This window comes from Sinohyriopsis cumingii, chromosome 5 (genome assembly GCF_028554795.1).
Source record: "Sinohyriopsis cumingii isolate HCF-2022 chromosome 5, ASM2855479v2, whole genome shotgun sequence".
NCBI lineage: Eukaryota > Metazoa > Mollusca > Bivalvia > Unionida > Unionidae > Sinohyriopsis > Sinohyriopsis cumingii.
In genome coordinates, this window is record NC_142965.1 from 69,505,110 (window position 1) to 69,531,419 (window position 26,310).

Here is a 26,310-nt window from a genome sequence, read left to right on the forward strand (position 1 = left end):
AACTACAGGACAACAGATTTGCACCATTTACATTTAGGACCAACTACACATCATAAGAAGCATTTTAGTGAAAGCACAATGTCGATATGACCAGACATTCAGGAGAAGGCATATCAATAATATAATAAGACTGTCAAGAGGGCCATTGTGGTGGCAATATTGGGGGTCAAATTGTTGCCATTCATTCAGGACCAATTATACCTCATAATAAGTCTTCTCTTATGAGCCCAATGTCAACTGCTGTTTTGTTCAGGAGATATAGTGATAACACGTTTGTTACTATGGATGCCATGACAGCCATATTAGATCGCAAATCAGCACAATTTTCATTCAGGATCAACAAAACATTATAGGTTTTCTTTAAGTGAAACCGAAATGTTGATATACCCATACATTCTGGGGAAGCAGCAATAATAAAATTTCAAACAGCTGCTTTTGTGTTCAAATTAGTCATCAATTAGCACAATTTTTATTGAAGACCAACCAGATATCAAATATTTTAGTGAAAACCCAATGTTCACCTAACTATCCATTCAGGGGCATAGCGATATAAAGAGTTTCAATATTGCCACCATGATGGCCATATTATAAAAATCGGCAACATTTCCATTTAGGACCAGCTAGAGATCATAACAAAATATTTGAGTTAAAAAGCCATGTTGATATGATGATCCATTCAAGAAGACTAGCAATAACAAGATTCCCAAGGTGGCTGCCATGGTAACCATTCTGGACTTCATATTTATGCCATTCTTTTTCAGGGTCATCTAGACATCATAAGAAATTATTTAATGAAAACCCCATTCAGGATGAGAAGTCATAAAAAGCTTTTCAAGATGACAAATTAATATGGCGGCCATATTACATGACAGAGCAGCACTATTTTCATATCGGACAAACAGGACCATGGTATAAATGAATGTGTAAAGTTTCATGGTTATCCACCAAGTAGTTTAGAAGAAGCAATAATAATCTTGTACTAACATAATATGATGGATTATCCTTTAAGCTCTGGTGTGTGACCAGTAGAACTATAGACCATGCCCACAAACAGATGCATCTTGAGTCATTAAATTAAAGATTCTGAATAAATGATTTCAATCAGAACTGTTTCCTCACCTGCTGACCATTCTTTGTTTGAATATCTCCAGATTATTCATCGTTTCCTCTTGATTGGGCAAGCGACACACCAATAGTTTCAAAGATTTCATGATGGAAGACAGAGCATCATTCTTGGCTTTTCTGTATGACTCTTTCTTCAGTGTCCTTTCAGTAACATCATTAGGAATCTTCATGACAACATTCTGCAGTATTATCAGGTATAATTTGATTTGCATAATTAAAAAAGACTATATCCAGCAAAATGTATTGTACATGGTTAAAAAGTCATCCATTAAAGTGATACAGAGAAGTCAAATGAAAATGATTTATATTGGATTTAGAATGTGTCGTTTAAACCAAAGTACAAAAATACCATGCATCTATGTTTACATTCTTCACGAATGTGCAAGATATCAAGGAGTTTGGCATTTAAAGGATGAGATTGATGAAAAAAAAGATGAAGTAATTCTTATAGCCCTATAAGTCAGAACCATAGCAACTAGAATATTTCCAAATAGATGCCTTAACTCAGGCATTTTATTCCCAGATGGAAATCATCCTTAAGTTAGGTACAGAGCTATTTCTTTTCCAATTCCTAAATTAAATTGGCAATTTCCTTCATGAACAGCCTCATGTCTTCCTCTATACACAAATTGGCATTTTCCCATGAAAGGATGATTTAATATCTACTATTGACTTTTAAAGTGTTAATACCCCTTCTCCCTGCCCCTAGCATAGCAGGTATTTTGTCCTCTCTCAAAAATGCCTCCATTAAAAGGAACCATCAAACACCAGTCATTCTAACTATCAACCCTCGTAAGACTTAAGTAAGTCCCTTCCTGGACATATGAAGAGGGAATTGTACCCTTTCTAGTATATGTCATAAGCCTTAATATTGGATATTTGCCAAACTCTCTTTGACCATTATGTGCATCATGAAAATAGTGCATAAAATAATAACACTTACCACAATTGGCATAAAGTAGTTCTGCACTGTGTGTGGAGTGAGAACTTCTGCACACTGTCCAAAGGGTCTGAAAAAGAAACCAAATAGGATTTTAGCAGTAGTTCTGATAGATGTATATAAAGTACCATATATGCTCATGTATAAGCCCATTTGTGTATAAGCCGACCCCCAAACTGAACAGGTATGAACACTAAAACGTGCATGACCCACGTATAAATCGACCTACAACTCCGAGACATCTCAAGATGCACGAGGTAAGTTCTAAATGCATTTATTTAGGCAAACTTATATTTTAAAAAATTTTATGTATATATATCTCCAGGTTGGTGTGCATCACTATTAAAAAGAAATGGTATAAACTTGTCTGAAAAGTAAATTATTTAATTTTTTGTTTTCTTATTGTTTCTGCCTAATTTAGATTTGTGTATAATCTGATCAAACAATGGCAAGAATTTAGCAAATGCGAGTTGCTGTATCACTATCTCTCCCTTTTGACTTGACTATTGTTTGTTTATGCATTACTGCATTGGACATTTTGTATCAGTGCACCGGGAATTATGTTTTTACTTATCTTTGACATTGTAAATATCTAACTCATTAATCCCAGTATGGCAACACAACGAACAACAATACTGTTTGATTCAAAGCTAGCAATTAGGCTACTGAATGTATTTACATAATGGCACCACTGCATGTACATTGTAGGTTCGATTATGAGCTGAATTAAGTACATCCCTTGGATTAAAATCATGGGCACCATTGCGCTAAACTTTAATGATATCTCCAAAATGCAATAATAAAGTTTCAGAAATAATGCCTCAAAAATTATGCTAATACCATAAAAGAAGAGTTGTAGTTTTCTTTGATGTAAGTGACCTTACACCATACCTGTCAACTTTCATGCTGGGAGGGAAAAAAAATCCAGATTTTTGGAGTCGCTCTGCGCCTACTTCCCGATTTCATAATACCTTATGATTTTTGCTGAGAAGTCCTGATTATTACATTGTGTCTTCAATTTTCATTTCTTCTTAAAAAGAAAAGTCCTACGTGTTCTGGGTATCACCTGTGAATTATTGTTGTGACGAAATAATTATTTTACTATAAAGAATTTGCTTCTTCACTAAATAGAATTTTACATTTAAACATTATTCAAGTAAATTAATGATTTTTTTTAACCTCTGCAACAATACAAAACTAAAAAAATAAAACAGAACAAAAAAATAAACCACAGCAATAAAATCATCCACAATTAATTTAAATTCCAAGAATGATCACTACAAACGCTTAACTCCATATGCTATAGCGCCATTCCACGAAAGAAACTTACATGAGTGAACATCTGGCATTTTTTATACCATATATACCAATGTTAATTACCAGTGTTAAATTAAAAAAAGGAATTAAAATATATACCATGCAGCAAATGTGTCCTCAAAAAACTAATTCAGAATACATGTTTTATAACAAACAATACTAAATGCTTTACGAGTTGACGATAAGGGAATAAGGTCAGATATACAATGAGGGGAAAATAGTTGCCAAATGTACAGTACCATGAGGTTGGCTATTTTAGTACCTTTAGTTCAACAAAACTGAGAATCCTTTATTTGCCAATCTATGGTTGGTGCTTGAATAACACACAATAATGTAAAACATGGTTTCTTTAAAATACGACGGCGGGCCAATCGTTTTCACAAAATAGTTGCATGGATAAGGATTAACTTTTAATTAGTCATGCTGGCTTTCTCGCTCGTTTATTTAAGACTAATCTTTAACTATTGCGCAGTTTGATCACAGCTGATCAGAATATGAAAATAGGGCATGTCCTCAAGGAAAATAGGGCACATCACAAAGAGAAAATGCGAGTCTTTTTGCGAATTGCATGCATATTGGACCAGGAAGATGGATCAATATTCATTGAAAACAAAGCCTTAAAAATGCCATGAAAAACCTCCCGATTTTAGGTCCCAATCTTTTTTTTATTATTCAATCTCCCTACTTGGCTTTTGAAAAGTTCATAGGTATGCCTTACACACGGTTTTACAAAGCTAAGGTAATCATGACAATATTATGGAACAAAAGGCAATTACACATCAATGTACTGGTATAGTTACCGGTCGAAATTCCTCTTATCACAAGCCAGTTTCAGGGTTTTAATGATTAACTGGCCTGTACTGTTGTCGCAAAATGAAAGAGAAATTTGCCGACTATCAACATAGTAGACGCTGAAACATCAAGCTTTCCACTATGTAGGAAGTTATGTTTGTTCAGCCAAAACAAAAACCTAAAATTAATTGATGTTGATCTTAGTTGATCTATATGAGAATTTTAGCCTTTATTATTACCACTTTTCATGAACATGTAAATTATGATGGTTATGTGCCTTGTACAATTAAACATGCGTACCTTTTAAAAAATATTACCTCAATTTGTAGGATCACTTATAGCATTGAAAATGAGTAACTTGTGAGCGCATGATTCAACGTAAATGAAACAGCTATTAAGGACAAGCTGAAATGTTATCTCAAAGAATGCAATTTGGTCAAAACAACGAATAAAGCAAAATCTGCATCTAATATATTTGGGAATAAATAAGAATTTAAGTGACGCTAAGCATGCTTTGCACTGTGTAAGTACTGTACATTATAGTTCAGCATGGTCTCCTTGGTAAACTCAACTGGCCCACGACTTATGAACTCTGTATTTACCTTTATTTATTTTCATGTCAGAGAAATCAGAAAATAAGCACATGCAAAATAATAACAAAATAAATCATAGTACTTTATAACAGTTTAATAATTATTGGGTCACCGAAAGTTACTTTTTTAACATGCCAATGTCTTAGGACACGGAGAAAATTGTTTCATGTCCCAAGATTTACAGTTATTACAGTAGTCAACAAAAAGACCTAAAAACTCTCAAGTTTAGGCATTGGCCCATGGATAAGCTGCCCCCACCTTCTTCCAGGCCTTTATTATTTCCTAAATTATTCAGCTTATACATAGGTATATAAGGTATTACTCATAGCCACATGAGACCGCATAAACAACTGTTTGGTAAGACAGACTCAGCATAAGGACAACTAGAAATAGACTGGCATAGCTGTGAAAGAGAGAAAGAGAGAGTCATTTGTATCTAGCTGTTTAACAACACAGATATTCCAGGATATGTTATAATAATAATAATAATAATGACCTTATTTAAAGAGGGTAACACAATTAGCTAAAAACTAATCTACCTTGAGGCCCTCAGATATAAAGATCCATTGACATCATCCTGGGAGGGGTTTATCAGGGGTTTGGTTAATTTCTGAATTTAAGTGATTACTAACGGTAGTTGAAATGCATGCATTAATGAATGAACCTAAAATTGCAAGTGTAAATGCAAGTATAAGCATTTGTTTCAGCACCTCCACACAAACTGTCACTCTAGTTAATTTGATTTATCAGTGAAATGATTGTAAGGTATCATGATACACGGACTTGAACTTCTGCTGTGGTTTGTTCAGCTATCAAAAATATATAATTTGTTTTCGATGTTACTTGACTAGCACCTAATATATATATATATATATATATATATATATATAAAACTTTAATTGTGTTTAAGTGAATGAAAGAGATAAGCACAGACATGAAGGGAGGAAGAAACGGGGAATCAGAGTTCACCCCAGACCAATAATATGGGCCTGTGGTGCCTTCGTTGCAGAGTTCTCAATATATCATTATAACTTTTTGTTTCTTTGCACCTGCGCATTAATTAAATGCTGATTGATAAATAAAATAATGTTCTATGACAAGGTCTGCATCTGCAAACAGGATGCTGCAAAGTCTGAGAGCTCTAAGCATGCTCTATGAATGATCTGATTTTGAATAATTTTACATTAAGTAGTTTTCACAGTTTTAAAGAAGTTCACGAATCCATGGCAGACACTCCTCGTTCTTCATGACTGTAGTTGGCTACTAGTGAAAGGTAAGTGGCTGCTGTGAAAGGAGCAATTGATGAAGATGCTTGATACAAAGTGAAATATATTTATCTCAGGCATTAAATTATGGTTTTAATATGTTGAACATTTATTGGAAGCTAGAGAGGTTTGTACACGTCAAGAATGGCCCATTTCCCAACCTCACCCTTAGGATCCCTGAGACCACTTTCTTCATAATCACAGTATCAACATTTCTGACCATTGATAACACTAGTCCAAGCAAACAAGATTTTATTTTCAACATTTCAGAAACTGTATGGATCAATTTATTTGCAATAAATTCAAATCATTATCAAACTATTTATTAGTCAAATAGGAAGACAAGCATTTAACAGAGGACGTTTACTTCAGGTTACTGCAGCATCACCTCCTATCAAAATCTGTTACAACGAAGTCCTCTGAGGAAACTTTTGTGACCGGATGTTAATAACCTCTTAACCACTCGAATAAAGTATGATGACGGAACTTGTATCAATGGCATGACACTAATGCAGAAATACTTAGCCAAATAAATAGACTAATAGTAGACTACATAATAAATGAGTATTTTCATTCTAGACCTATAACTATTTGTGTATGAATAATCGTGATGATTGGGAGGGGGGAAATAACACATTTCATGTTATGTTGCATGTATTACTGAGAATTTTACTTCAATTGAGCAATATTTCAATTTTATGTGCAATCAATACTACATTTCTTTCCTAGCTTCAGGGCTTAATAATTCCTTGATTTCTCACATTTCTGGCCACATTTTGGAATCTGAATCAGGGTGTCTCTCTAATGAGAAAGGATGTATCAATCAATGTAATGTTCACTTGCTTAGGTAAAATTATTAGCTTTCATCCTACAATAATGTTATTTTACCCAGATTAAGCACGAGTGCATACAAGATCATACAATTGTTTAATAGTTTTGTAATAGTGTATTATATTGTGCAGTAGTTTCAAATTAATGGTTTGGGGTTTGGGGGTTGTTACAAAAAATTTCATTTGGACAATATATTGATGTGGACATGAATGCTGCACCTTAACACATTAACCCCTGGAGATTTTTGTCGTTTCCGTATGATATTCAAGGAGGAAACACGTTTTGAAAGCTGTTTCTGAATAGATTCTAAAACATTGACTTCCTGGTGATCTTCCAATAACATACTGCCTAGTTGTATTAGAAACATCATTTTTCATTGGCTATTTAGCTCGCGCATGAGCTGATGGGTAAAAGTTGGAATTCATTTTTTTTTTGTTTCATGGACCCATTATTTTCCTATCGAGACCACTCTTTATTCCAAATGCCCATCTTATCCTACTTTTTGCAAAGGTTCATCTGTCTGTTTGCAGTTCATACTGGTCTGCCTTAGATCTAAGACCAAAAAGTCTAAAATCCAGACACAAAATCAGATTCCAACAATGGGAAAATTTTGGGTAGAAAAAAAAATTGGGTCCAAAAAAGGAGGTTTTTCCCTCTGTATTTTGTAGTGCAACTAGAAATTCCAGATTTTTGGGTTTCATTGTAGAGCTACATCTGTCTACCTTTCTATAATACCACCCACTTTAGTGTATCATACATGACCTTGACGCTACCCATACAAAATAATTAGGCGGATTCCACCTGGAACTTAAGCAGACTCCAGGCAGAATCTGCCTAAAATGTTAAAAATCTGGTTAATACAAAGGAGGACATGGAAAATTTGAGAAATCAAAAATGAATCCATCTAGAGTCCGTCTAACTCTAAGATGGACTTTTGTCAAATTCCTGCTATAAATACATCTTTAGGCATAGCTTTGGACTTAGATGATTTTCCACCCACCATCTAGGTGGAATTAGGAACTTAGTCACTGACATCCATTATATGAAAGGAGGAATCTGGTCTAAGTTTATTTTCTAACCAACATCTAGGCGGAATGAAGAACTTAGTCATTTACATCAGTTAAATAAGGCATAATCAGGACTTGGCTTTTGTGTGTTTGTAAAGTTAAATGACTGAAAATATAGTGATATTTTGTGATTGTAATGTCATTGACAGTTCAATAAAATATCAATAAGATATAATAACATTTATTGTTTCTTGCACAATTTGAATGATTTTCAGCAGCATTTATATTTCCTGTTTCTGATAGCTGTAATTTTATTGTTTATTTTGGGCACAATTTATAACTTCTTTTTACAGCTTTCCATGTTAAATTTCTTTTTCAAATTTGTTGTTGTTGTATTTTTGTTTAACTTCAATTGGATTTAACTGCCCTCGAACAAGTTTTCATCTTGTTTTCTGTTTTAAAACATAATTTCGCTTTTCTCCTGACCTGAATTTCCTCAATATGGACCCAATGTTTAATATTGTCTCCGAAACCTTTTTTAAAATAATGCTCCATCCGGTCCCATTCAACAATGAGCTTTCAAATAAGTATTTGTTCCGTTTATTGTTGAACAGATGATCGCTGTATAAAGCTTTCTGATCGGTCAAAATATTTTAATTGACCAATGAATCGTCGCATAACAGAAACTGATGGGAAAGAGCATGTTTGCTAAACATGGCGATCCAAATTTTCGAGCGGGATGAGAGATTAAATAACCATTTGAAAAATGTGCGGCAATGAGAATACCCTGAATGCAAATTTGATGGGAACATAACTGATGAATCTGTATGAAAACTGAACGCCAGGACAAGCATTTTGCATTTTGTGCCATAAAGAGCTTTACAGTAACAGCTAACATGCTAAATAAGACAAGGAATTGAATCAGGAATCAGGATGATTTCAAAGTTATACAACTCCAAATTGATTAAATTTAAGGAGGGACAATGTGTAGATCACTGGTGGGAATTGTTGCCAGATATCCATGTCTATCAAAGATAGTCATATCTTTGCGGAATTTTCTTGGCTGAAAAGTAGAATCTACTTTCAATCTCATGAGGCATTATTGTGTATATTATCAAAATATTCTTGGTGTGTTGGAATTCAGTGTAAAATAAGAGTAATTATATCATGATAAATGTTTGTCACGGCTGCTTATGGAACTAGGACTAATTCGAGAGACCACAACAGCATCATAGTTTGTGCAATCAAAAATCCAGTCTACAGTACAAGTGACATAAGGCAGGCTCCTAGCTTTTCTTCTTCTCATAATCAAGTTGTTTCAAATGGATGCTTTTCTGTAATTTTGCATTATTTTCACGGCTGAATTTTTCAATGCAGATTAATATTTTATATTTTATATATGTTTATGTGTTCACAGATGCCTGTGCATATGTTCCAGGCTTGATACTTGGATTTTTAAAACCACTTAATTATTTAGTGTCAGATACTTCATATCATGTTGTATATACAGTATATGTTGTACATCACAGAAGGCCTCAAGGTAGATTAGTTCTGTAACTAATTGAATTACCTTCTCTAAATAAAGTCATATATTATTATTATTATTATTATTTGTATTATTATTAACTCCCATTTCTCTTGCCTTGGATGTCATATAATTACAACATCAGTATAATTGTTTTCATGCACACTTAAATATCACCTTGGTTAATAAAGTCCTGTTTAATTCATATCCATTATTTCTTTGAAACCTGCTGAAATGTCTGAAACACTAAAAAAAAACTTAAGTAAAATACTATATAATGATCAAAATTTTAGTGAAATCTTACAAAAGTTTTAGTCAATTTTTGTGTGAAACCTCACACATATTTCAAAGAAATCTGAGTGAGACCTCAACATAATTTCAAAGAAAGTTTTGGTCAAAATATTTGTGAAATCTCACCAAACTTTAAAGTGAAATGAAAAATACTTAAGTGATGCGATGTTGGATTAGATTTTGTATGCAAGAAAGAAAATGGCATTGCCCCTTAGGACAAGAAAAACCTAAATCTTATTTGATAATGTCTGTCAAAATAAAATTTATGATCCATTTTAAAAATTACTGTGAATATTTATCATTGATTCCCAATAATACCTAAAAATCATTAGGCAGTTTAATAGAAATCTGAAGTATATTTTTTATGGTTTATGAGGAAATTGCTTAAAAAATCCATCTGAAATCCACCTTGACATTTTCATTATTGGATGGGGTTTCTGCAGATATATCCATCTAATTAGGCGATTCCACCTAGTAACATTAATTTGCGTATTTCGAGCTATATTCCACCCTGAATCTGCCTAAACGTGATAATAAGGGGAATCTAGGCTAAATAAGCAGAATAAACAGATTCCGCCTAGTAGACGGAATAAACAAATTCCACCTAGTAGGCGGAATAAACTAATTCCGCCTAGTAGGCGGAATAAACAAATTCCGCCTAGTAATAGACAGACTAATTTGCATATTTTGGGCTGTATTCTGCCCTGAACCCACCTAAAATTTATAATAAGTGGAATCTAGGCTTTAAGTGAAATCCGCTTTAAAATTCCACCTGGAATCTGGTTAAAGTCAGGGCAGAAGTTTTCGTACAGGTTAGTTACTACTTTGACATGATTTGTCACAGAGTTACCTCAGCAACATTTTGATATATTGTTCCCGTTTATCCCTCAGATAACTGAGTAGTTTTATTTTATTTTACTGCTGAACCAAGATTTGTCATATACAAGGTTAATGCTTTATATAATACTATTTTAACTGTACTACTGCTACCTTGGGAAATATAGGAAATTTCTATCGAATCAAGTTTGATGGCTGTTTTCACAACATTTCCTCAGACAAATATTTTATATTCCATTCTCATCACTATACCCTGAAGAAATCTAGCATGATTTTACGTGTTGTTTTTGCGGAACTGAGTCAGTTACTTACCAGTACATGCATTTGTTCACTCAGTGTTCCTTAATGAATAATTTTTAATACATATACATTGTTTTTCATTCCTCTTGACTCATGAAATATATAAGTAAACTTGCAAAGTTAGGGTTGAAGCAAGCAATATAGCTTAATATGAAGCAATTTTCATTTACTAGTTTCCACTAAATTTTCATTTACTAGTTTCCACTATATTTTCATTTACTAGTTTTCACAACCTTTTCATTTACTAGTTTCCACTACATTTTCTTCAGGGAATATGGAATCTGTTTAATGAATTTAGTGCGATGACTCCATGGTTATTGTTCATGCATAAAATTTTCACATAATATCCTCAAGGAACAATTTCATTATAGTTCTCCATCACAATGTTTTGCCATATTCCAAAAGGTACAATTTGATTTAAACATCTTCAGTTAGTTTCCCTCAGGAAACAGAGAGATCTTTTGTGGAACTGAGTTTGATGATGCCAAACATAACTATAAATATATTTTCACCATGTGCACTCATAGAACAAGTTGATGTACTGTTCTTCTCGAATGTGTTCCGCTGTGAAATAGTGCATGTTTCTGCAGGATTGAGTTTCATGAAGGCATGGTTACTGCTTCTACATTAGCAAAAGAAACAACAAACAATTTGATGTACTGTTTGTCCCTACTGTTCCACCGTGAAATGTAGGTGTCAGCAGGAATGAGTTTCATCATGGTTACTCCTACGTAAAGTATATACAAAGTTTCCTCAAATAATAATTCAATATTCTGCATCCAATCACTGTTAGTGCATCAGATCTTAAGGATTTTGTTTGTTTTTTCATTTTTTTATTATTTTGTTGGTGTAATTGGGTTTAATGATGTCAAAAAGTGTTACATGACATTTCAATGAATTCAAGGGCGCAATTTGATATAGTATTTGTTATTCCTCCTCTTTCAAAAACACTTAAGGTTGTTTTTGTATAGTTGAGACTAAAGGTGACAACTGCAAATGCTTCATATGAAATAATGTTAAATTCTGTATTATTCTCCAATTCTTTTTCTTCAGGAAATATGGCAGGTTTTTGCTGAATTGAGTTTGATAACATACTTTTACATTAGGGTTTAACAGTTTAACCGTTAAAGCATATACATACATGCATACACACATACTAGATGTAGTCTGTAATTTTAATCCATGGATGAAACTCTAAAAGAATATATAAGGAAGTAAATAAATAATATAGAATAAATCACTATCATAGGGTAAAATCATATATCTAGGTATAATAACTTAAATTAAAATTTGTGTTAAGTTCATGTGCAAAAAGCAAACAATGCAGATCAAAACCTCATCATCTTTAAATTATTAGTGTTACTATTACTACTACCACTACTGCTAGGTTTCCAAATCAAACAGCAAAGTGGTTTCCTTTGGAAACTTGGTGAAAATAATCATTCAATTATCAAACAATCATTTATTAATTTCAATTGGAATTCTGTGAAAAGTTCATGACGTTCATCTTACTAAAATTTTCAAACTGTTATCATACATCTGGAGAGAAGAGCAAACGTAACCTAGATTGCAGTTGCATTCGAGGAATCAACATTGTTATGCGCTTTTAAATGTGTGCATGTGTGTGTGATTTAACTTACAACATCAAAGCAGCTATGACTTGTAAAGACAGTTGCGATCCACTTGCGAATCTCTCATGCAGAATCTGAAAACCTTTCAGAGCACCAAACTTGTTGACTAGGTCTACCAACCAACCCTGGAAAGAATTGTCAATGATATAAAAACTTCTGTGTTACAAAAGCGTCATAAAGTCAGTTACTCATGAACTTCAGTCAATGTTCCTGGAGACCTATTATGATGTTAGATAATTATTCAAACTTCAGGCAATGTTCCTGGTGACATATTATGATGTTAGATAATTATTCAAACTTCAGGCAATGTTCCTGGAGACCTATTATGATGTTAGACAATTATTCAAACTATGTGATTCTGGTGAAGGAGCATCTGATTCCGGAAATTCAAATGTGGTCCTCTGAGTATTTTACTTATTTTTTAAGTACCATGTGTTACAATATCATGATGAATGTATAGACATGTTGTCTGTCAATTACCATAAAATAAACTGACCCAGACATATTAATTTTAATGTGTTGTGCTTATATGAAATATTGTTCAGTGTATATACAAGTGCCAGCATGCATTAAGATTATTATTCTATTTAGCTAGTTTTCACTCTAACTTGTAGTCTGTGATGAAATAGTCAGAATTTTTCCACCTTAAGTTTACAGCAGTGATTTTAACTTTCTTGCTGGCTAAGGGTTATGTAAAATTTATGACAGTTGACTGAAGGCTTTGTGAGACCACAGCGGTTGGCCGTATGTGTGTTTATTCAGCAATTAGATGGTTGAGTTGTCTAATCGTTTCAAAATGGATTAAACTCTTTGCGGCACTAGAAAGACCAGATTTCTGCATTTACTGTACCTGTGAAAGGGGTTTGTGGCAAGCTGCTAACATCAAACTAGGTGTACTGGCCAATCGGAATGAGAGAAATTTAAAACCCTACAGCAGAAGGAGCTAATGTCTCAGACAGACAAGTGGACAATGACACATCTGGGTGAAATTAATCAGTGGTTCCTGAACTTTTGAAAGAAAGAGGTTATAAGAATTCTAGGGGAAAAAACCACTCCTAGTGAGAGACTTAAAAAGAGAAAGAGGAAGTGGAAAAGAACTAGGAAGCTTCTACAGGAAGCTCCCAAGGTACATGTAGAGATTGCACCAGACTCTTAAGGAGAAAAGGAGGAAGTATGAGATAAGTACAAGGAGTAGCAGAGTACAAGAAGTACTGGAACAGCATGGGAAAAGGAGAATAGTATCAGTAGCAACACAGGAAGAAGCAGGAGGGAAGGAGAAGGGAGACAGAAGAATTTATGCAGATGAGTAGGGACTGCTCTCTGAAAGTAGACTCTCTCACATTAGGACATTAATTTTCGTATGTTATATATTTTACTTTGAGTTTTTCATGTATTTAGGTTGTTGGCATTGCTGACTGGGGGCTCATGAATCATTCAAAATTTAAATATCCACCTATCTATCATATTAGTCCTAATACTGTGCAGAAGGGTTTTGACATAATCAGTACCTTTTTTTAATGCGGAAGGGTTTTGACATAATCAGTACCTTTTTTTTAAAAGTATGATTGTCTTTGTACTCCACTTCAATCAATATATGGTGTAACAGGTAAAATGCCACTACAACCTTTTTACCATGTAGAATATTCTTAGCAGGGTAGTAAATGTAAACCATGCATAAATCGTGCTACATAGAGATAATATAATATTAGATTGCAAAAACACCCATGATAATTTCACTGTACATTCTTTTACATCAGAAAATAACCATTATTGGCATAATTCATCATAAACTCTGCATGAGTCAAAATAATTCCTTGAACAGCGGCATAATTTAGTTGGAAAAAATTGGGTGAGAAAAATAATCAACAACTGTGTTTGTACCAAGACCAGGAAATCCCAGTCGTGGGGTTACATTATTCGTCTCCCCACATAGTACAGCCTCATGGAGAGGCAATAATATAACCCCTTGATGGGGATTTCCATTTCTCAGTCCAAAGCCCGACATAGATTCTATTAAACACACAGCAGAGACATATATACATCTCTGATTGAAACAACCAAATGCTGCATCAATAATAATAAAAACAATAATACTAATAATAATAATAATGTATTATTTATAGAGGGTGACTCATTAGTCAAGGACTATTCTCCCTTGTGGCTCTCTTAAGGAGAGCATAACAATGCACATTATACATGTATGAAGATAGCAATAATCAGTGTTTATTTTAACATGTTTAGTATTAAAATACTAAATTCCATTATCTATTTGAAACACATGCATGCTCATGATATCTCTTCTTAAATACTCTAATATTTTCAGCAGAATTTGCATGTAGTGGAAGCTTATTCCACAGAACTGTACCAGAATATTGAAAACTCTTTTTAAATTGCTCTGTTCTTGGTTTTGGTGCTAGAAGGTTTCCATGTGATATTGATCTAAACTGGTATTGTGCTGAAAAAGGCCTGAGTAAGTCCTGAAGATACTCTGGTACAGTTCCATGTAGACATTTATATAAAAGAACTGCCTTGTGAAATGTCTCTGATATGAAAGACCCAAATGCTACATCAACGTCTCTGATACAAAACACACAAATGCTGCATCAACGTCTCTGATACAAAACACCCAAATGCTACATCAATGTCTTTGATATGAAACACCCAAATGATGCATCAATGTCTCTGATATGAAACACCTAAATGCTGCATCAATGTCTTTGATATGAAACACCCAAATGATGCATCAATGTCTCTGATATGAAACACCTAAATGCTGCATCAATGTCTTTGATATGAAACACCCAAATGCTACATCAATGTCTTTGATATGAAACATCCAAATGCTACATCAACATATCTGATATGAAACACCCAAATGCTGCAAAGTCTCTAATATGAAACACCCAAATGCTGCATCAACATATCTGATATGAAACACCCAAATGCTGCAAAGTCTCTAATATGAAACACCCAAATGCTGCATCAATGTCTTTGATATGAAACACCCAAATGATGCATCAACATATCTGATATGAAACACCCAAATGCTGCATCAATGTCTTTGATATGAAACACCCAAATGATGCATCAATGTCTCTGATATGAAACACCTAAATGCTGCATCAATGTCTTTGATATGAAACACCCAAATGCTACATCAATGTCTTTGATATGAAACACCTAAATGCTGCATCAATGTCTTTGATATGAAACACCTAAATGCTGCATCAATGTCTTTGATATGAAACACCTAAATGCTGCATCAATGTCTTTGATATGAAACACCTAAATACTGCATCAATGTCTTTGATATGAAACACCCAAATGCTACATCAATGTCTTTGATATGAAACACCCAAATGATGCATCAGCATATCTGATATGAAACACCCAAATGCTACATCAATGTCTTTGATATGAAACACCCAAATGATGCATCAATGTCTCTGATATGAAACACCTAAATGCTGCATCAATGTCTTTGATATAAAACATCCAAATGCTGCATCAACATCTTTAAAAAAAAGTATCACATATTTTAATCCCTGTATATAAAAAACAGAGTAAAAAATAACAATCATAAAGCTACTACTACAACTACTACAATAACTACTACTACTACTAATATAATAGATCTATATCATAGGGATATAGAACAATTCATTCATAACAATAGAGGCATGTGAAAACAAGCATATTACATATATTTAGGGTATACATACTACTGACCTCACACACGCTATGAAATTGTTACTCTATGCACAATATCATTAATCCCGAAATAAGTCCAGTCCTTATTGTGTGCAAAAAAAATGAACCAATTCCCACTTGTTTTTTAAATGCCATCAATGCTAGCAATGGGTATAGAAATATGATCCATCCTTAAGTGCTTCTTTTATGTGGATTAACATGTACTGTCATAAATAAAATCATGTAGAACTATGGTGATACTGAATGATGAAATTGCTCTCATGAACATCAATAGCTTTCTTGCTTAGAGGAGTGATTATACAATCACTAGAAGAAAGTATTAGCCAGTCGTTTTGATGATGCATTCATCTTTTTAGAAAATTATGCAATACATTCTTTATAACAGTCAATATTTAGTTTTACAAGTCTGTTGCTAAAACATTCTAAGGGAAGATAATTATTACTAACAGTGGATGGGGGTGATGTTCCTGCTCGAGTTGGGAACTTATTCTTACAACAAAAGAGACATTTATCTATCACACCACCATGGAGTGTCATTTCTGCAATCAAGGGAAGTAATTAGTTTTGTAAAGATCCAAATGATATAATTTCAAAATGGTTAGTAAGAAAAGAAAAGAATAGTTACATGTCATATGAAATCTTGTCTCATATTTCTCTCTGTAATTTAAGAGGCTATCACCATCTTGTGTGTAAATCATGTAAGATTAAGACTTTTCTTACTCAAACTGTTCTAGCCATTCTATCACATAAAGAAAACATTATTTTAAAAGAAACAAAAAACATTTGATTTTGATATTTCTTATTATCTGAAGACAATGAATAATATGAATATTTTTCCCTTCATATTCAAAGAACCTTGATGATACTCTTACATTTCATCCATCGATATATACATGTATGATGACACTGAACTCTTGAAATGCATCAAGTCTAAAGAGATCGACATGCAATGAGACGGGAAACATATAAATGAATTTTACGAAGATGTGAGCAACTAAACTGTTCAGAACTCAATTAATGAGTTACCATACATTTAAATAATCTGAAAATCATCTAGAACAACATTAAAATAGTGAAAGTTCTAAATTTAAGCTGTGGACAATAGTGCATTCATTTTTAAGGCATCCAATAGAAGTAAATGTCAGGAACAAAATTCTCAATGAAGAAACCTTCCATTGCTAATCAGTGAGTAAAGTATTCTGGGGGAATAAGAAATAAGAGTAGCTAAGAAAAACTGTTCACCTTGATGAAGTGTGAATTGACTCTAAATCATATTCATCTCACCAGCTGTTCTTTAATTTGGATCGAACTAGCATATGTTTCTAAGATGCAGAAACAATGTTAATGAATCAGAAATTGTATTCACAACACCTGATTTTGTTTCCAGTGAGATTTTATGCATCATAGAAACATAGTGTGGTTCTAAACAATAACAAAGTATTGATAAAACCATTACTTTTTTCTTTATTCTGCATCGAACTCATACAACTACTGGCAAAATTGATCATATTTATCCACAAACAATTAGACAACAAAAGGTTTTTTTGGAAGATTGCATTGTAAAGATTTGATTAATTAAAATTCACTATAAATGGCATTTTCACACTGAAAGATACATGGCTCTGCTGGCCTCAATGGTTAGAGCATCCTTCTCATATGTGGGAGGTCGCGGGTTCAAACCCCGGCCAAGTCATACCAAAGACTTATAAAAATAGTACTAACAGCTGCCTCAATTGGTGCTCAGCATTAAGAGGTTAGTGTTAGGACTGGTCAATCCGGTGTCAGGATAATGTGACTGGGTGGGACATGATGCTACATGTCTGTGGCATGATGCCCCAGTGCCAGACAGTACTATAAATTGCCACACTGCAGACATCATTTTATAAGATGTTAAGGCTACTTTAAAAATCCAAAAACACACACACAGAAAGATACACAACAGAAAACATTTTCACCATAAACATACGGCAGGAGCACCAAACATATAATTTGTCAATACTTAAATGAACACTGCGTATCAGCACTAGGATGGATGGTAATCTTACAAAGAACCATTTTATCAAGGCTCGAAACCTCATCTTATAATCCACTTCAACTTAACTGTAAATGATGGATGACAAAATGACAAATTAATAATTTTGCTTTAAACTCCACATTGACTATTAGCCCAAAATCAAATAAGACCACTAAAACCACTTTCAACCAAACAAACATTTTCCGATTCAGAGCAATGGACAATCCAATAAATGATGACATCAACAAAACCAATCATTGAACAGGCTTATTTTATTAGTGCCATACATACTATATGCATACTGTCATCCAACACCAAGTAAACTCACTCAGTAATATAAACTGTCATTTCACATCAGTGTAGGCATATGATAAACAGAAAGTCAAAAACTTCTATTCATCCAGGTCAAATGCTTATGAAACTTGAATAATAATGAAAACAATAATATAATATGGTCACTCAATTCAGACAGTTCAAGCAATATTATTTCATAAGACATATTTACTAAACCTTAAATCTTCTACTAATAGTTCTATACTTCAGTAAATTTATTAAGGCTCTATACAAATTTAATACAGTGAATGGGTTTGAAAATAGAAATGATCTTACCAGTGGTACTTGAGGGTCTGGCGGTCTAGCAAACAGAATGTCATCTGGAATGGATGAATCTGCTGGCACCGTCTCTGAGGGGCGTCTTGCATTGCAACTATGGAATCTGTAAATTATGATTTATTTACATCTTGGATCTATAGTAAGGTATTGAATAATTAATTAATTACTTTAGTAGTAAGTATATTCAGAGTTTCATGCAATATGATCACATACTAAAGGTCACAGGAAGTGATCTAAACTGGTGAATCTAAAAATTCATGATTGTGTTCAATACCATATTAACACAAACCTGACTATGGACTGCATTCTGAGGCTGCCTCCATGTTCTGATAATGAGATCAATTTAGATAGAAATAAGAAAATAATGAAGTTACATTTAAAATCCTAGAGGGATATGAAAGGAGAAAAAGAATGTTAACATTACAGTTAATTTACATTGTCAATGGACATTTGGACATCAGTATGTCAACAAAATGATCTCTATGTCAAACTTTGGCCACTGTGGGCTTTACAACAAAAGATGTGCTACATTTGTGTACACATTTAGTAACTGCATCCTAGTCTTTCACATTTTTTAGCTCAATCCTATTCAGACAAAGGTGAGACATGTCCCACTTTTCTCTCAATCTCATATGGACCAAAAGTGTGACATGACACACATTTCTCTCAATCTCATATGAACCAAAGTATGACATGTCCTGCTTTTCGCCTTTTTGTTAGTTTTTGCTTTTGCTCCTGACAATTGCTTTAACTCGTAATGTGGGAGTGATATCTTTATGAATGACATCACTTAGCTCTGTTACATGTACCAGTAATGATGGTAAAAAAGAACCCCTGTATGTGGGTGGCACAAAATATTAACGGAAAAAACAATGTCTATGGATTATCATGCCAATCATTCATCATGTTCTAGAAATATCAGGCAAATACCATGAGTGATATAAGTCAGCTTTACGGTAAGCAGTATGAGTGAGACACTTATCGTTGTCCATCCCTAGCAGCCATGGCTGAAATTCACAAGAATTAAAGAAACCAGTAGAGAGTGAATATGACTACAATTGAACAAATATATACAAAATTAAAGAATATTAAGATCGTGTTAGCCTTCTTTGGTTGTAAGGGTGTATTTTTGTTATTTGACATAAACACCATCCAATGATGAACATTCGGCACAAAATTTGAAGAAAGTCACTAAAACGTGAAATAAAGTCACATATACCTGTAGCTGCATTAAGTGTACAAAGCTTGTCAAAATAGGGCCACCATTAGAAGAAAATACAAGAGTTCCCATCATGCCAGTAATTACTGTGACACTTGAAAGTGTGCCTATAAAGGTTATATAACTGAATAGCAAGAAAAATCTGCATTTAGCCAGACAGAGCTAAAAATGGAACCCACGATAGCTTACAGGCATGGGAATTATTTTTGGCCAAAAGATAAATGGTTCACTACGGTTTGTTTCTCTATAACATTATGACCCATAAACTATATAAACAAATAAAAGTGCAGTGATTTTTGTCTCTTTAAATCAGCTGGTTTTTAGTCAAGTGGAAATGGAATAAAACAATTTAACAATGTCAAAAGTGTGATTTATTGCAATATAACAGGTCATCCAAAAGGGACCATTCTCTCACATTGCTGATACTTCGTATCATCAGCCAATTATTATGATTAAAATTATTAAATATTATCAAAAGTGGGTTGGGAGTGGTTTTTTGAAGAGTGGAATTAATCATCTCAGTTTTGATTCAGATCATTAGTCTGGTATATAATAAAAAGAACATTTTCATGACTTGTGTGAATACTGGATATATTATCTTGTGGTTCAAAAGCATTATATTTAATTGGTGGCCTTGCCACATGATCAAATGTCACATAATGAAATATAGCAAGTATTAACATAGGAAAAGAAAACATCCTGTATACATTTGTTTTACAAAACAATCTGTGAAATGTACACCAATAAAAAAAATTCAAATGAGAAAATAAAAACTAGTTCAGAATCTGCAGTTTTAATTTCATTTGACTTTTCATTAAAGAAACATTATATTCTTCACACACAAACAAAATTAATTTAATTTTAAATTCTGTCAGTTGGGAGACCGATTTATGTCCACATTCTTCTGTGAACAGAGGTGAGTTTTTGTTTACTTCTGTAAGTTAACATTTAAACCACGCTTGTATATAGGATGGATTCTTTATTACCGACCCCCTCCCCCCCCACTCTTGCTATCAAATGAGCAATAGCCTTAGTTTTACTTCTTATTGTTGTTCCTTTCTTGGAGTTTTATGCCATTTTTCTTATAATGATATTGTTATACATGACATATGAGACCCAGTGGACAGCCGAGATAATTTTTCCTTAATTTCCTTTTGCAAGTCAAGTTGAAAAATGGCCACCATAATATTCATTTAAAATAAAACATTCCAGAAGGTGGGGTTAAAAAGATTTTACCATGGATGCAGCCAATCTAAAGAGAATACTGCACAATAATTTCATGGGCTTATCTGGACCAATCAGATTCACATAAAGTGTTCACATGTTATAATAGCAAAGTGTACCAACTATGTGATAAAAATGATCCTGCCAACATATATTTTGGCAATACATTAGACACATCTATTTTTGGTTACCACGGCTAACCTATTTATTACCATTATTGGTTCATAAGAATTTAACAATAAATAATTTAATAGTCATAATTCACACCGATACAATTTGTGATTAACACAAGGTATGCACATAATAAAAGGAAAAACATCAATCATCCAGTTTAGTCTTGGAGGTAGAAATGAGGTGAGTGATACACAGACAACAAGTTTGAATAATTTTATTTGATGGAAACAGTATAAATTATATTTGATTTTTGTTAACAAATATTATTTTTCCATCTAATTTTTATATTTTGCTGCTATGGTGACCATGAGCACATCAAATTCAATGGCATATATGCATCACTTTATAAGTTCTGACCCTACGAAGTACTGTCTTATGGATTTAGCTAGAAAATAATTAATGTTATTCAGAAAGTAAACTGAGGATACATAGAAAAAGGTGTTAGTCTCAAATTTGTGAAGAAGACAAGGTCATGGGAAAAAAAACAATATTTGGGTACACCCTGGAAAAGTTACAAAATAATGCAATAATAGAACAATAGGTTTATGACTGTCATTCAGTTTTTCTGCCTGTCTGTACTTACTTGCACTGTGGATTGAAAACAATGGCCAGCAGATTAAGAAGTGGGAGACAGTCCTGTGAAAGTTTGGACACAACTAATTCTATCAGCTTCTCTGCATTCCTCAATATACCTTTCTGGAATAAATAAACATGCATCTTATGAATTGCTGAGGCTACTGGAAGATTCTTGATAATGAAAAACTTAATTTTCTTTGTGAGAATTATGTTTTCCGGCTTCCAACTGCAGCAATGAAATGCAGAACAACATGATAAATTTGTGGTTTCATTATTATACTTGCTGACTGGTTTATTTAGAATCTAGAGCTGATTATATGTTCATAGAACATAAATATCCCACAACCTCTTTTTTTAACATATGAAATTCAGAACTAAAGAGAACATGACCAGGTTTGATAGACAGGGGCAACAACTCCTTCCAAATCTGTTGCAGAGCACAAATGTCCACATGGATTTATGACTGAAGGATCATACAATCCTTGCTCTCCGTCTGTTACAATATCTAAAACATGTAACAGCCTGGTTCAATACTCAGGATGCATACAACCAATTAGGTCAGAGAACCAATCAAATTTGAGAGTGGTAGTAAGCGACCTTGTACAGGAACAGTGAGAAAAATGTTGACAAACCAATAGCAATTAATTGCTGCTTAATGTTGGAATATTTACCAGTCCCTGAAATCTGGGGCAACATATTGTTACATATTATGGCAACAGTGAGTAGACTAAATCTCAGATTTGATAACAGCTCAATAAGAGGTATATTTTTGTATCAGAAAGGAGTTTTATAGATGCTGTATTGCTGAATAATTTCATTGTTGTTAATTCAGTGTTAATGTTCATGCACTGCTAATAAGATTTTATGTTTTCTGTGTGTGAAGCCACCTTTCTGCATATGATTTAGCATGCCACTTCTGTTGATCATGAAAGGCCATATCACATTTCTGCATGACCTTGAACTTTCTGATAGCTGCAGACTTCATGCATAACAATCTGTATACATTACTGTCCTTAACCTGACTTTGACTTTGACATACCTTATCAAGAGAGGTATGTATCAATTACAGTTCTGTTTCCAGGCCAAGTTGCAACTGAGATATTATGCACATTTTCAGATTTCTTCTGACTTGTATTAGTAATAAAATGATGCGACAAAAATTCTTTCTTCTCTGAGAGTGTGCATGTGCAGAATACACCACTAATGGCATCTTGGCTTTGAATCTGCACAAGGAATGTACATGCTCTTTCAAAATAATATCTTCAATTGTCAAAGTTGTTGTTTCTAATGTTCCACTAATTTAAACATCAAAATCTAATTTTTGGTACACAAACATATATGCTAAAGTCAAAGGTACACACCCTAATAAACTAGGAAATGTTCAACATCAACAAACACAAACACTGTGGACTATTTATTTCTTGACAGAATTGTAACACAAAGTAGAATAAAATCTCAGCACAAGTGACACCAAAATAATAAACAGTATGTGCAATGTTATCATTGTAATCAATACAAAATGGTTTATACGAGACAGACAACATGGAAAGATAATGGTTTTATCTTTTAATGAAAGCACATGAGATTCAGAATAGTATTGGGATAGCGTTATGTAGTATTTTTGCAAATGAAAATACAGAGACTATGGTACACCAAAAGAGGAAGATTTTGAAAAATTTCTTGCTGAGTCTGAGCATCAAAAGTAATTTATCCTCTGATGACAATTAAAGAGAAATAGCTTTAGATAGGAGTTAGAAGTGGAAAGGCAGGCTCTAAACAGCGACACTTACGGTGTACGGTAATTGTTCTTTATAGTGCTGATCCAAAATATTTCTACTTAACACAGATAACAATGGAACAAACCCACATGTAAAAGTCAATAATTCACATAAAGTAGGATTGTAAACTGCCTACCTCTACACAAGCGTCATCACAACCCACAAATTGCAGATCAGCCAACTGTTTAGGTGTTTCTTCCCCTTGTTTCTATACAATGTCCATTATTTCAAAGGTGCGACTGGGGCCTTTTAATTCATGTATGGAACATTATGGGCAATGCTAAATACTCCAACCAGACAAAGTGCTGTTATTTCCCAATTCTTGTGGAAATGGGAACTCGTATACAACTTTTGAAAGTGGAGCAGAAACATGCAACTCAGGAGTGACACAACATAATTAATCAAGTCAGGCCATAACTGCAGGCTACTCTAAAGATGAAACCAAAGGAGAATCTAAATGCACAAATCTATGCTGGCAAATTTAAGGTATTAGCTAACTGGACATTACCCCACAAACAATGATGAGGTAAAATAAGTTGCCATTCTAGCCAAATTCGTTGCTTAAATAGCAAGTGGTCTAGGTGTGACCAAGCTTCAGAGAAACCAGAAACAGTGAAATTATCCAAGCTAGTAGCCAGAGACAATATACAAGGAATAATACAGTACTTGTACTGGAAGTAAATAACAATCTATATTATAAGATATATGCAAATACAAGAACATATGCAGAAGTGCCAGAGATACCAGCTTTAAAAACAGTATTGAAAGATCACCTGCAGAATAAATTAACATATACTAAGAATAGTTGAATCAGTCAGAGCTAGCTCTACAATATGTGATGTAAATATTCATGTGGTTGCTACTAAAACATTCACAGACACTGGAATCTCTTACTGTTTAATCTGAAAGTTCACAGGACCATTAGCAAAAATGACAACTTGTGTCAGGACTCTATGGTCTTAAAGAAAGTAATATAAGGAATCAAACTCAACAAGTTTAATAACATTCAACAAACAAATTAATTTCCTAGAAAACAATGAGAAAATTCAAAAGACAGTTACATCACTGTGAATTACACTAAGTCCCAAATAATACTAAATGTTATCTTTTCTGAATTCAACCAGTTTGCACAGTGGTACAAGAAGATAAGGGTCCATAATTGGGGAGAATATTCCAGGAAACAAATCCAGATATCATCCTTTACAGTAGAATGTGCCTACACATCACTGGTGATGCCCCACCAAGCCCAAATAAGCACCTACCACAATGCTGGAACGATGAAGGCACTGCATGACATATGTATAACTACCTAGGACCAATCCCTTTCTCTCTGCGTAAGAGAGTCTAGTCCAAAGACTTTATTCACTGGTCCCACTGACTGCCGTCTCTAATGAAAGACATGCAGGAGGGAGATCTGAACTGTGGCTGCTTGTGAGACTGTTGCAGCTGCACAAGCTTATGGAAGGAGAAGGTTTCCTAAGGCAGAAGACTGGGCACACTTTCTGAGATATTTTGATGAGTCCAGAAATTCAACAGAGGCCTGTTACGCTGTTCCCTCAAATCCTGTATTTCCACAGAAAGGATGCTGTCTCTGACTAGAATCTCCAGCTTAAAAAGTTCAAGCCAATAAGGGTTTTTTTGTGGTCCAGCAAAGCCTTCAATGTCGCCAAGGCAGGATCCCTAAGCAGGTAAAGCTCAGCAGAGAACACCACTGACATGGAAAGTGCATGATGTGTCATCTTCTCTAATGTTGCCAGCACCAACTGAAGAACTACAAGAGATCAGTATGGGAGGCAATTATCACTAGAATTAGGCTCTTAAGCACTAAGACCTTCTTAATTTTAAATGGAAGGTGAGCTGTCAAAGCGTCATTTGTTTTCTGCAGGTTAGTGAAGACTGTATTTGAAGAACATTTCAACCATGACATTTGCAGGTGTACATAGATATTCTATATTTTATGGTTTTCATTTCTGTGCAGCTCCATTCCCAGAAACCTCCTGACGTACACAATTAGAATAAGATGACCATCTGATGATAATCATGTGATACATTATTTGCAGTTTCGTTCAGCCTTTAAAAGGTGTATGATGTTGCAAAATCACAAGGTTATCGTCAGTCAGCTGATCTATTAATGCAAAATGTTTTTGTCTACATCAAATTATCTTTGCCTCTGATTTGTTGTGGCCATTTCTACTGAAATTTGAAGACATAATGATTATAACTGGAAATTCAGCAAGATCTTTATCATATTCTTTATTTAGATTGGGATTGGAGCCTACATTCAGGCCCCAGTGACCCTTGAAACAATCTTGTGAGAAATTGGATAATACATACCTGGGTTACATCTTTCCAGTGGCAGACATTTTCATCTGTCATAATCTTAGTGAAAGAAATAACCAATCCTTCACGGAAGAACCTTTGACATGGTTCACTACGTCCGTCCACACCTGAAAAAAAGTGGACATTTTAACTTTTATTTTAGATTCCTGAAGCTATTGGTGGTGTGTACTGACTGAGGTTATCACACTGCTATTATGTGAACCAAACT

At 33.9% G+C, this 26,310-nt stretch overlaps 1 protein-coding gene across 1 annotated transcript in view; it reads right to left on the reverse strand.

The window, feature by feature from the left end:
• Positions 1-26,310, reverse strand: part of LOC149799389 (uncharacterized) — an 86,062-nt gene that overhangs the window by 54,016 nt on the left and 5,736 nt on the right. Inside the window, exons 3-8 of the mRNA XM_089958727.1 lie at positions 26,097-26,209; positions 21,992-22,104; positions 18,789-18,894; positions 12,464-12,579; positions 2,069-2,135; positions 1,120-1,304 (exon numbers count right to left, since the gene is read on the reverse strand). Of these exons, the coding sequence (XP_089814853.1) occupies positions 1,120-1,304; positions 2,069-2,135; positions 12,464-12,579; positions 18,789-18,894; positions 21,992-22,104; positions 26,097-26,209 (700 nt within the window). The remainder of the gene's footprint in view (positions 1-1,119; positions 1,305-2,068; positions 2,136-12,463; positions 12,580-18,788; positions 18,895-21,991; positions 22,105-26,096; positions 26,210-26,310) is intronic.